Consider the following 16,188-nt stretch of genomic DNA (forward strand, 5'->3'; position numbering starts at 1 on the left):
TCTCCACATGCAATATTCATATAGACCAACATAATATGCAAGCCACTTAAAGCATGCGTGATTTGAAAATTCTACAAGCTACAAGTACAGTCTACTTAAGGTTTTAAAGATAAGAAGAAGTTTATTTTTAAGAACATTTCTTGCAGAAAATTAATATAGATTTTTTTTCTTTTTATAGTATTTCCTGCAGGTATTTTACAGCAACCATATTATCATAAAGATCAGCTGTGGTAAATTATCATATATTGTTATTTTATAATTATGAAGCATGCAAGCAATGCAGAAATGTCCAATTAAGGTGGTGCTAAACACCTTGACTAAAATTAGTTTAATTTTCATAAAATTTTTACAAAATATTTATTTTGACCCTTTGACAAAAATATAAAAAATTCAAAACAACTTGAACTATACACTTTATCGGAAATATTTCATTTGATATATTTGTCAAACACTAATTTTGATCATTGAGAAGCTTAATATTTCCTTAAAAATAGAACGTGTTTAAAACGTTCAGCTGATTTTTACAGAGTTATCTCCCTGTAGTGTTATGAACCGCCTTAATTTTGAATCTAATACAATAAATCAACTGCACTTCTACGGTTGACAGATTATAGACCAATGCTCATTCGGGACGCTCAAAAGACTCAGCAACATGAACCTTCTAAAACCGGGGTTGATCTCAGGTCGTCAGAAAGGGAAAGCAAGTCCTGCTCCGCATGTGGCACCCGTCGTTTAGCAATAAAAATTTAAGCTTTAGCTTCATAAATATTCATTCAGTTGAATAACTTCTTCAACAATATCTCATGTGTTAGTAGTTTGTATCCTGTTGTTTTATAAGATATTTTGAAAGTAATTTTATAACAGGTCCCTGAATTTCGGCGCAATTGGAACTTTGATTGGACATGAAATAACACACGGATTTGATGACGGAGGTATGCATATCTTAGTATGAATAATAAATTACATACTTACATGTAGGGAGACACTAAGGATGTAGAGCTCCACAATACTTTCAAAGAAACAACTTGCATTAACTCGAATAATTCTGCGTCTTCTAGTGGCCTAGAACCTATCAGAGTTAATTAAGTAATCGGAGATCAGTTGGTGATCGGCGGAATTTAACGACTGTTATTATTCGGGTTAAATATGCATGGACAGAATAAAAGGAGTGCCGAAGAAAATGAACTGCACAGAATGTCCAAACACCAAATGGTAGTGCAACAATGGAATACCCCTAAATGCAGTAACCAATCAATCTCAAGCCCTAAATATTATGAAAAAGTGCAATTATTTGTTTCCTTTTTTAATAAGCCACTAGCACTGAGCACATAAGACATGTTCCTTTCGTTTGCACGGAGTATTCCTGTCGTATATGTTGATTGCACATGTACAATGTATAAACTATTATGTATGCAACATTAGATTTGTTGTTGCCTCTGATAGAGTATGACGTGAAAAAAAAAGAAGATTCTTGAAAGAATTTCAGAACTTTTTTTCTATCGAATTAAATCTATAAGACACGTTCGAAATGCAGCCATTTGATGACGAAAAATGTTCTACAAAAATCAATTGGTTCACGGTTTAAAGTACACAATAAATGCAGACTTATTTTTTAGTTCGATTTCAATTTTATGACGCCAAGCACGTGTACCCAATGTTTTGTTGGAATTAGAACACGGCTTCGTGTATACAGGTATATGAAGGCGAAAAAAGAGCGTCAAATTATAAACAAACAATTTTGAAGTATCTAACAAATATTTATTTTACATGATATCCAAATATATCATTTTTTTTAAAATTTAATATTGAAGGTCGTCAATTTGATAAAGATGGTCGACTTGATCAATGGTGGAACGATAGTGCAATTGAACGGTTTAATAAAAAAACAGATTGTTTTAAGAACCAGTATGGTAACTTTAGATTACCAGAAGCAGGAGGCATTAAGGTAATATGTGCACGGAACTGCGTAGTTGCGACCATTTGTTTACGGGCTAGAGGGGGCAGGAAATTTTTGTGTGGGCAGAATAACTAATTTTCATGTTGTCTTAGGCGATATTTTTTGTTTAGTTCTTACCATGCCAGGATATTAATTTGCAAAGATCCTCCTCCCAACCAACAGATAATCAAATGGTTTTTCCCCTTATCTTTCCAGGACAGTTGGCTCAATCATTATTTTCAAAGGTGCTCCCTGTTATTTACATAGTACATGTATTAGTATGTTTGTTTTGATCATGTCTGTTGGAAATTCATTATTGGCGGTCTTTTCTATATTTTTCTATGGAACTGTCTATTTGTCTCCGTGCAGAAGATACCAAATTCCGCTTAAAGGATCACTCACTAAAGTTATGTGCATGTTGTGATAGTCTATATTACGAGGTGTATTCCTATTGATCTTTATCTATATTAGTTTTAATCATTTCATCACAAAAAGAAGAAGATGTTTGAAAGGGCAGTAAAACATGGGAACCGTTTAAATCACTAAATTATATATGGGTGCCATGAGCAATATGACAGCTGCCACTAGTGGAGAAGGATCTGCTTAACCCGTGTTTTCCTTGTTGCTCCGTCTTTTGTTCTATGTGAAAGAGAGACGAAAAATACCAAAGGGACATTCAAAAATGAGAATTATTTCTTGGTCTGTAAATTAAGCATAAAGTGTATAATGAAAAATTTCTCTAATTTTTGTGCTATTTTCACATTTCTTGATCGGTGTGAGAAAAATATAATATCTGTTCTCGGCAAATGATTGGTCGAAATTTAATTATGAATTTCCTATTATGACGTCATGAAAAAGGCGACCATGTCTGATGACGTCACATTTTAAGAACACAACTTTCTGCAAATCTTTGAAAAGGAAGGATAAAAATCATTAGAGAAACAGATTTCACCACTATAACTCGTGTATTACAATATTTCTCCACTCTCAACAGTTAAATTTTAATTATTTAAAAAGCTCGGCAAGCCTCGCGCTTTAAATATTAGAATTTAACTGTCTCGAGTGGAGACATATCGTAACACACTTGTTGCAGTGGTGGAACCTATATATAACAGTTTCTTTAAAATTATTTCAGATGAATGGTATCAACACTCTTGGTGAGAATATTGCTGATAATGGTGGCATAAAACAAAGCTTCCGAGTAAGAAATATAAAAAAAACTAACCTTCCGTGTAAAACAGATTAAAACAAAGCTTTCGTACACGTGTGTAAGACTGATTAAATAAGACAATCTCAGGCTCCGACCATTCACCTTTTGTTTTCACGTTTTATGTTGAAAATTAGAAGAGATGGAAAAATAAATTTAACGTTGAGTTTTAAAAAAAAAAATGCTTCTATATATTATTTAAAAAGTTTTTTTCTTTATTACAGATGAAAAAAAATGTCCGTTCCGAGGGAAAATCGATAAGTCACCACACGGCCTTCAATAATGAGAAAACCCATATCGTAAAATGAGCTATAAAAGGACACACCAGGACCAATTTGGTACTTTTAACGTTTTTAGTATTGCAGAGTTATTCAGTTGTTGATCAATCAAATACGTTTGTGTTGGGGTTGCATAAACGCACATGGAAAAGGGAGAGAAACTACAGTTTATTTATCAGTTCTAAAAAATGATTGTTTGCTCATTATACATAGTTTGATTTCGGATGCTCATTTGTAGTCTTTTTATAGCATCTATACATTCAAAATGTTTACGATGCTAAAGTCAGACAAGCTTTTTAAAAAGCTCAAACTTAGTATGCTCTTTGATTGGGGATCAATTTGGAAGCAATGTGTATTCATATGATATCATTGTTCTTAAACGCAGTGTAAATATACCGTTTAAAGTTAATCACCAGATTGAATTCGTCGAACAAACGATCTTTTTCGCCTGTTGTTATTGCCTGTAATTGATGGATAAATTTTTCATAGAGCAACAACAATAATTGAGTTCTATCGACAACCGCTGCAACGACAGTTACTGCTAAACAGTTGAGGAAAAATCGCTGTTTCAGAATGTAATGCATTCTGGGTAATTGTTTCGGTGCGTACAACATAACGATGTGAGTCTCAGATTAAAAAAAAAACTTAAACAATGGAAATTCAACCAATGGCGTGACGTTATATTTTAGTCCTTTAAATTCTGGAATTTTTGATAAGTACGACGTTCTTTCACCAGAAGAGGAATTTTCAATATAAATTAACTGCAGTTATTCGTTATTCCACGCAAGAGTGTATATTTTTTGCAAATCAATTTCAGGGATATCAAAAATGGCTAAAGCACAATGGTGGCGAAGAAAAGTTATTACCTGGAGTTAACCTGACCAATAATCAATTGTTCTTTATAGCATTTGCTCAGGTACGTTTAATAGGTAAATGCGAATGCACCAACCAATGAAAAAGCTGTAAAATCTCCGATTCGCCTTATTTCGTCGTGAATATGCATGAAATTTTTGCCTTAAGGAGACAAGCAATCCATATTTGATGGTATGAATGCCCTTTACCGTCAGACGTCAAACGGTCATTGTAGGCTACCGTTAGCGTCAAATTGTTTAAATTTTGTCGTGATTTGTCAAAATATCCTTATCGTGATTCGTCAGAGGCTTCAAATAATTATCCGTTACCGTTATTTTTGGAAAGAATTTAACGTGATTCGTCAAAATCAGTCGATTTTTTTATCGTGAAAAAAGTGTACATTTATCGTCATGCACCTCAAATTCCCGTAAACGTTATTTGGAAAGATTTTTTACAGTTATTCGTCATGAAGGTACCCCATTTCGACCCTCATTTTCGTTATACTATAACTGACCTCTATTTCGTGCGGCTGACCTAAAAAAAAAGTTGGAGTTTGACAAATTGTCTATTGTTGAAGATCGTGACTGTGTTGAATACTGAATTTGTTCGTTGTTTTGCTGTCTCATTGGTGAAATTAATATTTAATTTCAGTTGAATAAAAAAATTCCAAGAAATAGACGCATCAATCGTAGAATCTAAATAAATAAACATTTAGAATATGAATAATATAAAAAATGTACATATAATTGCAGATTAGATGCACAAATATGAGAAAGAAAGATGCCATCGGCAGTATCTTGACTGCTGTCCATAGTCCAGCAAGGTTTAGGTAAGTATAAAACAGATAAGCTTGATATTGATTGAATTTTATGCTGGAAGTCTTTAGGATCAAGGTCTTACTATACAGGTATATTTATATTTTACTTCAGGGGCGGATCCAGCCATTTATAAAAGGGGGGGGTTCCTAACCCAGGATAAAGGGGGAAGGGGGGTTCCAACTATATGTCCCCATTCAAATGCATTGATCGTCAAAAAAGGGGGCTTCAAGCACCGGACCCCCCACCTGGATCCGCCACTGTACATTATTGATGATACATGAAACAAGTAACTCTCTTTTAATTTGGCTTTTCCCTTTCAATTAGAATATGCCCTGATGTTACATTATTCTGTTATTTCCTATTCTTAAATATTTATGTTTATTTTAGGGTTATTGGCACTTTGCAAAATTACGAAGAATTTGCAAGAGTTTACAATTGTCCTGTCGGCAGTTTTATGAATCCTCTAAAGAAGTGTTCCGTTTGGTGAGGATTTTGTGAACAAGGGCTGCAACAAAGCCTTATGGATACAAATGTCAATCTTCGAAACAGAGACTATATTGTTTACATTTATCCAATATGATACTGGTTCTGTCTTAAGCTTGTTCTTACAATCGGACATGCATCAATTCAAAAGACCAGGCAGTGACCTATGGCATTATCGTGTTTGTTTTCTACTGAGAAAGTCATGTGCACTTATTTTCTGAAATGTACAAAAAACAATGTATTTTCATATCAAGAATTAACGTACCAAAATTCACAAAATGACCTGATAAAAACTTTACTATAATCATTGATTAGACCCGATTTTTTATAAAATTTAATAAAACCTTTTCCTAAATATTTTGGAAAAACTCGATTCCAGCAAACAAATTTTTCGAACTAGTATCGCCATTCAAATTATCATGTATACATGCATGATATGTTACATGTAACATCAAGCACATGATATCAGCGCTACAAAGCTTCAATACACTGTTATTGCTATGCATACCAAGAATTTGATGTCTCACATGGAATGAGTTGACCTTCTGTTTCAAAGATTGTATGGACATGTGATAATGTGGATAACAGGTTAATTACCAGATGAAGATGTAAATTAACTATTGGAATATCAAAATACAAACATAATACGTCATTTTATATACTAGCATAAACTAGTGGGTTTCTTTTCATCATTTAAATTGAAATCATCATTATTCATGTATGTCTATGCTTTGTAGTGTCAAACGAGCACTTGAAGTTGCAGATTGAACACACCGAGAAATAATACGCTGAACACGCCTGTATTAAATTATATATGCAAATAACGGTTTCAATATTCAGGGACGGAGCCAGGATTTTTCAATAGGGGTCGTTATTCTAGAAAACGGAATACATATGGCAAGAAAATCGTGAACGATTTTATGCTAAAGAAAATCGAATAAATCGTGAAAAACGAGATATTTTTTGCAATCAAAACGGGGGGCTACGCACTCAACATCCTCCTCCTGGATCCGCCACTGGTATTGTTAGACAGACTTGTTCAACATTTTGTGGATTTCAGTGGTACGAACTGCCATTATATAATTAAGGAATTCTAGAAAATTACACATTCTTGAAACTTGTTCAATAAATAACATATTCTTCAAAGTGTTTATAATATGATTCAGTTGCCCTGAAATACATGTAGTCCCATAAAATAATTCTCGTAAGAAAACATACAAAATCTTTTCATCTTGATGATAAAGTATCAAACATGGTGGAAATATTTGTTATACCATCCCATAGTTAGTAAGCTGAAAACGGTCACTATAATGCAACAATGGTTCTCATTTGACCGTCTAGGAATAACATCTTTGTCTGTTTTCTGAAAGGAATTGGATTAAAATAAAATTTTGTCTTTCATAACGTATAGAAAGTTTTTGTTATCAAAATAAAAAATACAATAGCGATCGCAGACTTTTTTGGGATCCTGGTGGTAATTATTCATGCTATTTTTTCTCCGTTGAAGCTACAATGCCAGTTTTGTGCATTGAATATTGAGATTCTAGAGCTAAGAAACAGAGACTGGAAGTATAAAAGGGACATTCAAACCCATAAGTCGAAGACAAACTAACAACGCCATGGCCAAATATGAAGGATCATCAAAAGTCGCTCTTATCCGTGGCCGCACTAAAATTTTGTCACATATTATGTTAATTTAATTCGCAAATCAATCACTTTTTAATATTTTTTTCTAAAACTACATGACAAAACTGTACCAAAATAGACAGAAATAGTCCATGGAACCCTTTCGTAATTTTTTGAAGAACTTAATCATATTATACATGTAATTATACTAACACCATAATCGCTAATAACCCGAATAATTCAGCCCCTCTCCATAATCGAGCTCTCCTGCTGTAGCCATCGTAGATCAACGGAATACAACCATTGGATTATTCGGATTTGATCGCTAGGGGCATATTAAATTCTCGATTCTGTTTGTCAATTTTCTTATATCTATACTCTTCTAAAATAACGAGGTCCAATGATTTTAGCCGGCATGACGTAAAAACGACGAATCAAAGAATTCAACTGTATATATAACTAATATAGGACAATGGTGTTGTTTAAAAATTACACTATTCCAGGCCCTTTTGTTTTCCACATAATTAATATTTCCAATATTTAACAAGTTCCGGGCCGAATCCGATAGCGATACCAATTGTATATGTCACATGTAGTTTCCGGTTGTTACCGCACAAGGATAATAGTTACGCCGAAAGGGGCCGTTGTTTCCTGTTACTTTCTGTAAGTTCCTCCTCTATCAGGAGAGCCTGGAATTCTTCCATTAGTTTTTTTTTATATTCATGTTACACTATAGTACACTATTTAACAAGTCTGTTTTCTTCCACCTCAATACCATTATTAATTTTGGTTAATTTGTTAAAAATTAAAACAGAAAGATTTTGAAAGCAGAGAAAACTGTGCACCTTACAATGAGCATGACTATCAGAAGACAATACGAATAATAACATCCAGGCTAAAAATAAGGCATAGGTACTTTAATTCAGTCGCGGGTGTGTTCTAGTATTCTCTAAAACTCTTTTTTCACTGTCAGAAATAATGTACTGTATGAAGGTTTTTTTATAGATAATTCCTCTTTTATTCCAGTAATCTGAAAAAAACAGGACACACCTATCATAACCAGAAATTATTTTTAATTCAGATCGATTATAATAGCTTTTTTCCAACTCTGTAATTGACCCTGTAATAAGAGATTCGTTTGTACGAGTTGTTTCCCTTTAGAGGGACATACATTTCATCGACGACGAAGAGCTAGGTTTTTTGAAAATGTTTTTCAATAATTTTTAAGCTCAGACAATTTGATATCAATAGTTATTTGTTTGCTTAAAAAAATAGTTAAAACGACTTTGGATTAATTTTAACTTATCATGCTTTGACTGGGCAGCAGCCCATTTTGTCTGGGTAAGAACCAGTCTACAATTAGCAAAGGGAAACAACTTGTGTTAAGAATGACTGTATGTAATAACATAATCAAATTGGTAATCAGCATTTACACTTTTGCAACGAAAATTTACAGAAAACTCTTATAAAGAGCCTCTAAACGCTGTTCAACTTCAATAAGGACAGTGGATTAACGCGCTTTAATCAGTCGCAGAGTTGTAATTTTGAACAGGCGAGTAATGTCTTCTCTTCAGAGAGTCTAGTATTATTTTTTGTGGGTTTTAAATTGATTGGACAAATAAATGATGGTGTAAAGCGATTTTGAAATCAACAATATACACGAGCCAAGGAGGTAAATTGAGTTAACAATATAACTCAATACTTTCACAATGACCCTACAATTCAATGAATGAACATTTTTTAATGTTGATTTTATTGGCATTCTAACAGAGCAGCGTTCTAGCCTACACAGAGGTACATAATTTGTACAATCGAAAAAGTTCACGAAGTCATTCATGTTGCTGGTTGGCTAGATGCAAATGAAAATCATTCTTATTCAGGCATAGTTTGTTACACACATTACACTGCCACGGATTGGACTGTCCGTGAAGCGAAGTATGGAGTATGTATAATCCACGATCTTCAAACATAATGCAACAGTGGTGACAACGAAATATTTTCCCCTGTGCTTCTAGATATGACATTATTTCCCTTACAGAAGGAATATCTGACCTTTCAGACGTGAACTGTGAACTGAAATCACGTGTATGCCTCGGTGGATCGACGTTGATGGAAAGACGCGGAATGGTTCGTGCGTTCAGTTCTTCAGATGATCGAATACACGTGTGGATCCTTGCCAATACTTCTGCCAAGCCACTTGTTGAATCAGCAATTCCTCCTTCCCTGGATTGAGATGAATATGACCGCGGAGTGGACACCCTGTCATCACTAACAGAATGAACATCGGAAAAGTTCATAACGGGGTTATCTTGTCGAACGCTTTCAATAGCACTGGTGCTCTCGGCATTCTGTAAATACATGTCAATCTTTGGCGACATCGGCTCTGCTTTAATTATTACATTCTCAGCATTGCTTTGGCTAACTACAGAGAAGGACGCGTTATTAGTGATTACATCGTCTGCTATCGGATGCTGAAAATCTTGCTTGAAAGTCGGTAACGAATCTCGGTCAAAGGCGTGTTGCCTAGAACTCGACCTACGACGTACTTGCTTTCTGTCATAATTACCGGGACTGCTAACAAATGTTTTTTGTTTATTCAATTCAGTCGAGTGGCTTGTGTGAATATGCTCATTCAACGTAATTTGGTTTGAAGTTGAAAATGAACACAAGTTGCAAGATAGCACAGTTCCTTGGTGCCCTTTTAGGTGTCTTTGTAATGCATCTTCGCTTTGGAAACGTTGTGGGCATACGGTACAAGATAGAGGCCGCTTATGTACAGTTCTGTGCTGCACGAGATTAGAGCGTGCAGCAAATCTCTTATCGCACAGACTGCATTTATACGGTTTAATACCGAAATGAATGTTTTGATGCTCCAACAGAATATTTTTGTATCCGAATCTACGATTACATATTTCACATTCGTACTTTCTCTCTTTTGCGTGTGTTAGTTTTTGATGACGTAGAAGGCCATTTTTGTAATTGAACTCTTTACCGCACTGTTTGCAGGTTAATTCCTCGGGTTCCATAACAAATAACTACTTCTGTAAAATAAAAAAAAACATTTAATACGTACCATACTAAAGATATAAATAAGTTCTTAAAAATGTTCCCTTTCTGTATCCAAAAATTACTAAAAGTGGGAAGGATAGACAGAATATACATCACGTTTCAAATATCACTGAAAAAACTTTTTATGTGACTCTAATAACAGTCATGACAGTACCTATGTCAATCAACAGTCATGACTTTACCTATGTCAATCAACAGTCATGACAGTACCTATGTCAATCAACAGTCATGACAGTACCTATGTCAATCAACAGTCATGACAGTATCTATGTCAATCAACAGTCATGACAGTACCTATGTCAATCAACAGTCATGACAGTATCTATGTCAATCAACAGTCATGACAGTACCTATGTCAATCAACAGTCATGACAGTATCTATGTCAATCAACAGTCATGACAGTACCTATGTCAAATAACAGTCATGACAGTATCTATGTCAATCAACAGTCATGACAGTACCTATGTCAATCAATTAGAGACAACAAACTGACTCTAACATGTCGAATAACAGTATCAATGCCAATCAATAAAGGACATCAAACTGACTAACAATACTGACTGTACCGATGTCAACCAATTACGGACCGGTGACGTGCCGACTCTAATGACAGTGCCTATGTCAACCAATTACGGACCACATGCCGACTCCAATGACAGTATCTTTGTCAATCAATTACGGCCAATAAAACTTAAACCTACTCGATAACAACACCAATGTCAATCACTAAAGGACAAGAGGCTGACTCTAATGACAGTACCTATATTAAATTCAGGAGATGTGGTATAATTGCCAATGAGACAACATCCACCAAAGTTTAAATGAAGTGGATGTAAGCAATTATAGGCAACTGTACGGCATTCAACAATGAGAAAACCCATACCGTATAGTCGGCTATAAAAGGCCCCGACATTAAAAGTATGAAACAACTTAAATGAGAAACTACGGTATAAAATGACAATAATAAATTACGGACAACAAGCTGACATACTATATAAACCACCAACAACCGAATCTACCGAGAAAGTAACAGACACAAAAACAACAACAAACAACACACGGTCCAGGCACAATATTCGGAGAGTTTGGGTCAATGCGCAATTTTTCGTTCGACGGAACAAATCTCTCCCTTTTATTTACATTGTAACTATCAAGACCGTACATGTTCGTCTAAAAGGGGAACCCAACACTTTTGACTAAAATATATTTGGATCTTTAAATTTTCATAAAACTTTGACAAAGTACTTACTATGAACTGTTGACAAAAATATAAAATTTATACCGCACAATTTACAGGAATAATTTCATTGGATATATAGCAGTTTGACAATACTAGTTTGGATCATAGAGAAGCTTGATTTCTCTAACCTAATAGTATGTAATTAAAACGTTCAAATAATTTTTAAAGAGTTAACTCCCTGCTCAAAATTAAATCACAAAATGAAAAACTTAAAAGTGTAGCTATACCAACAGTATGTCAACTAATTTGAACAAAAAATAAAATGTTCCGCTGGGCGCAGCTTGATACGACCGCAGAGGTCGAACCCTGAACAGTTGGGGCTAGTATGGACACAACATTCAAGCTTGATACAGCACTGAGTTTGGATTGTGATTAAATATTTGACACAGCATATGTTTCTGACACAGAATGAATGTGGTCTAAGAACTTAAATTTTTAAATTTACCTATTCAAACCATATCATTATTATTTGCTTTTATATATAAATCAGAAATAACCAATTAAAAATGGAAAATTTAAAAAAAAAAAAGGAAAAAAAGGAAAAAAAAATCCCTCCCCCAAATTTTTTTAAACCCCCTTATGATTCATCACCCCCAAACTCAATCCCAGCCTTCCCTTTGTGGTATGGTACCTTGCAGTACAATTTCAGAGAGATCCATACACTTGAACACAAGTTATTGTCTGGAAACTAGAAAAATGCTTGTTTTTAGGCCCCTTTTTGGCCCCAAATTCCTAAACGTTTAGAGCAATTACCCCCAAACTCAAACCCAGCTTTCCCATTGTGATATGGAACCTTGTAGTACAATTTCATAAAGATCCATACACTAACACACAAGTTATTGTCCTGAAACTAGAAAAATGCTTGTTTTTGGCCCCCAATTCCTAAAATTTTGAGGCAACTACCCCCAAAATCAATCCCAGCCTTCCCTTTGAGGTATGGTACCTTGCAGTACAATTTCAGAGATATATAAATCAGAAATATCCAATGGAAAATGGAAAATATTAAAGAAAAAAAAAGGAAAAAAAGGAAAAAAAATCCCTCCCCCAAATTTTTTTAACCCCCTTATGATTCATCACCTCTAAACTCAATCCCAGCCTTCCCTTTGTGGTATGGTACCTTGCAGTACAATTTCAGAGAGATCCATACACTTGAACACAAGTTATTGTCTGGAAACTAGAAAAATGCTTGTTTTTATGCCCCTTTTTGGACTCAAATTCCTAAACGTTTAGAGCAATTACCCCCAAACTCAAACCCAGCTTTCCCTTTGTAATATGGAACCTTGTAGTACAATTTCATAAAGATCCATACACTTACACACAAGTAATTGTCCTGAAACTAGAAAAATGCTTGTTTTTTGCCCCTTTTTGGCCCCAATTCCTAAAATTTGAGGCAATTACCCCCAAAATCCATCCCAGCCTTCCCTTTGTGGTATGGTACCTTGCAGTACAATTTCAGAGAGATCCATACACTTGAACACAAGTTATTGTCTGGAAACTAAAAAAATGTTTATTTTTGGCCCCTTTTTGGCCCCTTTTAGGCCCCTTATTCCTAAACGTTTTATGCAATTACCCCCAGACTCAATTCCAGCTTTCCCTTTGTGATATGGAACCTTGTAGTACAATTTCAGAATGATCCATACACTTACACACAAGTTATTGTCATGAAACTAGAAAAATAATTGTTTTTTGTCCCTTTTTTGGCCCCTAATTCCTAAAATTTTGAGGCAATTAGCCCAAAAATCAATCCCAGCATTCCCTTTGTGATATGGAACCTTGTGGTACAATGTCAGAGAGATCCATACACTAACACACAAGTTATGTCTGGAAGTTACAAAAATGCTTATTTTTGGCCCCTAATTCCTTAACTGTTGGTACCATAACCCCCAAAATCAATCAAAACCTTCCTTTTGTGGTATTGAACCTTATGGTAAAATTTCATAGAGATCCATTCACTTAAACTAAAGTTAGAGAGCGAAAACTAATGTGTCATCGGACGACGACGACGACGACGCCGCCAACGTCATACCAATATACGACCACAAAATTTTTTTGCGGTCGTATAAAAATGGCACATATAAAAATTAAGACAGTTGGGTCAAAATTTGCTTGCTATTATGCATTCATGGAAACATTTTTGCGCGGCGCGGGAAATAATTCTACAATTGCAAAAAAGTCTTATGAGCTAGGTCTTTCAACAACATTGAACAAGTCATATCATTTTCTGACAGCCAAAGTTAAAAAAAGAAAAGAAAAACATTTATGTGGTAGAAATATGGTTAAGAGACATAAAATTTTGTTGGCTATATTGTGGAAAATTATAGGTTGGCCACGGCACGGGATTGTTTTTGTGTTGTGTTGATGTCTCTTTTCACTATGCCTCGTGTCTCCTTTTCTTCATATATGTGAGAAATCTAACGGAATGATGTTATTTCGAAGATTGAACAAATTGATTCCATAAATACATCAAGCGATTCGTCACAACTAGGGGAGATTTGTTGCAGACAGTCACACGTACTAATTGTTGAATATTAACTTTGAGATTTTTTTTTAAACCCTAAATCGCCTTTTTCGCATGTAAAAATACTATAATAGCTAGCATATATCGTAAATATGTTCATTCAAATAATTACAAGAAAATATTGCATTTACCTCGGGCTACATCATTATGTACATGCTTTTCTATTAACCACAACGAAATATTATGTTAAACATTTACACTTCATGTTTAGCGTACTGATTGTAAATTGCAGGCAAACAAAGACATTTCTCTCTATAATGTATTTATAGATTTTCATCTCGATTCCATATCAGTTTGTGTCTGCATGTGGAATACACATATATAATGTACAATGCATTAATGAATGCAGATACTACAAAAATATCCACACATACAAAAACAATGCGATATAACAACAAAACATTATAATAATGCATAGTTTTAATGCATTAATTATCACATAAATAAGCAATATATATCCTAATGACAGACGCTACATTTATGAAATGGACATTTACCCCGTAGATCACCCCAATCGACAACAGAGCAGTTCAATGTATATTAAAAAATGTGGGTCACATTTTTTGTGTTATATGTATATATATATTATTTATAGCAAAATGGTAGACAGTAAATTGCATTGCTAAAATTGTAAATCTGATAAACTTTTATATCATTGCATACTATAAATATCTAAAAATAATAAACTTACTTGTGTTGAAATTGATTTGATCAACCGGTCTTTGTAATTTCTTTGTACATGAACATGTTTGCATAACTATGTTGATTCACTGATGGGGCGCTCGAGGGTTTTCCGATATGATATTAAATGTAATTATGTTAAACTTAAATTTTAAATGAGAGTCTTCATTCATTTGGGGAGGGACAGCTGTTTAATCACGTTGATACTCACTGAAATGCCAGTCTTATAATGTTCCGGTTTGTGTATTAAAGATGGGTTTTAATTTCAATGGCGAGATATGATGTCAATTTCGATGTTTAAATTAAAACGTGCAAGTGTCAGTGTATGATCGATTAGTTTCCCGATAATTCTTGCAATAGTGAAACACAATATAACGGATGCATGTACTTAGTTACTGTAAGATAAATGCAAATCATAATGGAATAATTTTTTAAAATATTCATGCTTGATTAAAATCTAGTAATTTGTAAAACAAACAATCACATTGCAAATGGACCCAAAAGGTGATTGACTGGGGGTATATAAATTAATATGGTCACCATGGTATATGTCTTCTCCCGATCGATAGTAAACCCGTGCCAAATTGAGGAGTTCGTTTAGCTCAATGTGCGGGATGTAATTAATTCGCATCCATGCCCGTTCAGAATGTGGACTTTAAATTGGATGCCTGATTTTCGTGCGCCCGAGGCGCTGTACCGGATTTACCTTTACCAGGAACGCTCAAATTTTTACTTAACATTAAAAACTGCAGGGATGTATCTACGTAAAAACGTTAGGAGCTGCATGTATGACCAAAAGGAACCTAGGGAGTTAAAACTTGAGTTTCCTAGTTTATCAGAGGGGAATTATAGAAAGATAAGTTACTAGTAAAAATCAAGCCAATACCGGATCACTGACAATTAACGGAGCTGATTCTAGCTACCATTTGGCACTTAATCATTTTAATGTCCATCAGCAGTGGTATTGGCTTATACAGTGCTAATAGTCGGAAATAACTTGTCACAAAGTTCTCGCTTCCAAAACGCTTTTCTGTATTTACTTACATACAGGAGTTTGAAATCCAGGAATGTATAAATTCGCTGCAATGTTTGGAACTATATGACAAAAAGAAATATAAAAATAAATATTAGTCAAATTCATCTATGGTCAAATTTCCCTGCGGGAGTTAAAACCTTAAATTCTTGATAATTTTTCTTAATTTATTAATGGGGAATTTAGAAAATTAAGTTACAAACATAAATGTTAAGTTATGGACCGGTTAGTTATTTGTTATTCGATATTCATCCAGCCGACTGTTAGTTTTTTTGTTTAAAGTAAAAAATATTTCAATATTCGATAACACTATATATATATAACAAGAATAGGCATATTTAAAAAGAGTATAAAGAAATATAGGAAATCGTTTCGAATATAAACCATTTCACGTAAATCACATTTTTTTTAGAATTTTATCAATGACATGCAATCGTAGATGTATA

General features: G+C 34.2%; 2 protein-coding genes across 2 annotated transcripts in view; one reads left to right on the top strand and one right to left on the bottom strand.

The window, feature by feature from the left end:
• Nucleotides 1-6,720, top strand: part of LOC127736427 (membrane metallo-endopeptidase-like 1) — a 31,697-nt gene extending 24,977 nt beyond the window's left edge. The window contains exons 12-18 of the mRNA XM_052246972.1: nt 179-230; nt 865-932; nt 1,812-1,945; nt 3,072-3,137; nt 4,239-4,337; nt 5,026-5,102; nt 5,479-6,720. Coding sequence (XP_052102932.1) covers nt 179-230; nt 865-932; nt 1,812-1,945; nt 3,072-3,137; nt 4,239-4,337; nt 5,026-5,102; nt 5,479-5,578 — 596 coding nt within the window. The 3' untranslated portion in view covers nt 5,579-6,720. The remainder of the gene's footprint in view (nt 1-178; nt 231-864; nt 933-1,811; nt 1,946-3,071; nt 3,138-4,238; nt 4,338-5,025; nt 5,103-5,478) is intronic.
• A 2,217-nt stretch (nt 6,721-8,937) lies between these two features.
• Nucleotides 8,938-14,838, bottom strand: LOC127736390 (zinc finger protein 271-like). Its single transcript, XM_052246907.1, has 2 exons — nt 14,720-14,838; nt 8,938-10,241 (listed from the first exon to the last, which is right to left on the bottom strand). Exon 2 carries the CDS (start codon nt 10,224-10,226, stop codon nt 9,030-9,032), a length of 1,197 nt encoding a protein of 398 aa, XP_052102867.1. The 5' UTR covers nt 10,227-10,241; nt 14,720-14,838; the 3' UTR covers nt 8,938-9,029.
• Nucleotides 14,839-16,188: the final 1,350 nt, after the last annotated feature.

This window comes from Mytilus californianus, unplaced genomic scaffold (assembly GCF_021869535.1).
Source record: "Mytilus californianus isolate M0D057914Y unplaced genomic scaffold, xbMytCali1.0.p SCAF_30, whole genome shotgun sequence".
In the NCBI taxonomy this organism is placed as follows: Eukaryota; Metazoa; Mollusca; class Bivalvia; order Mytilida; family Mytilidae; genus Mytilus; species Mytilus californianus.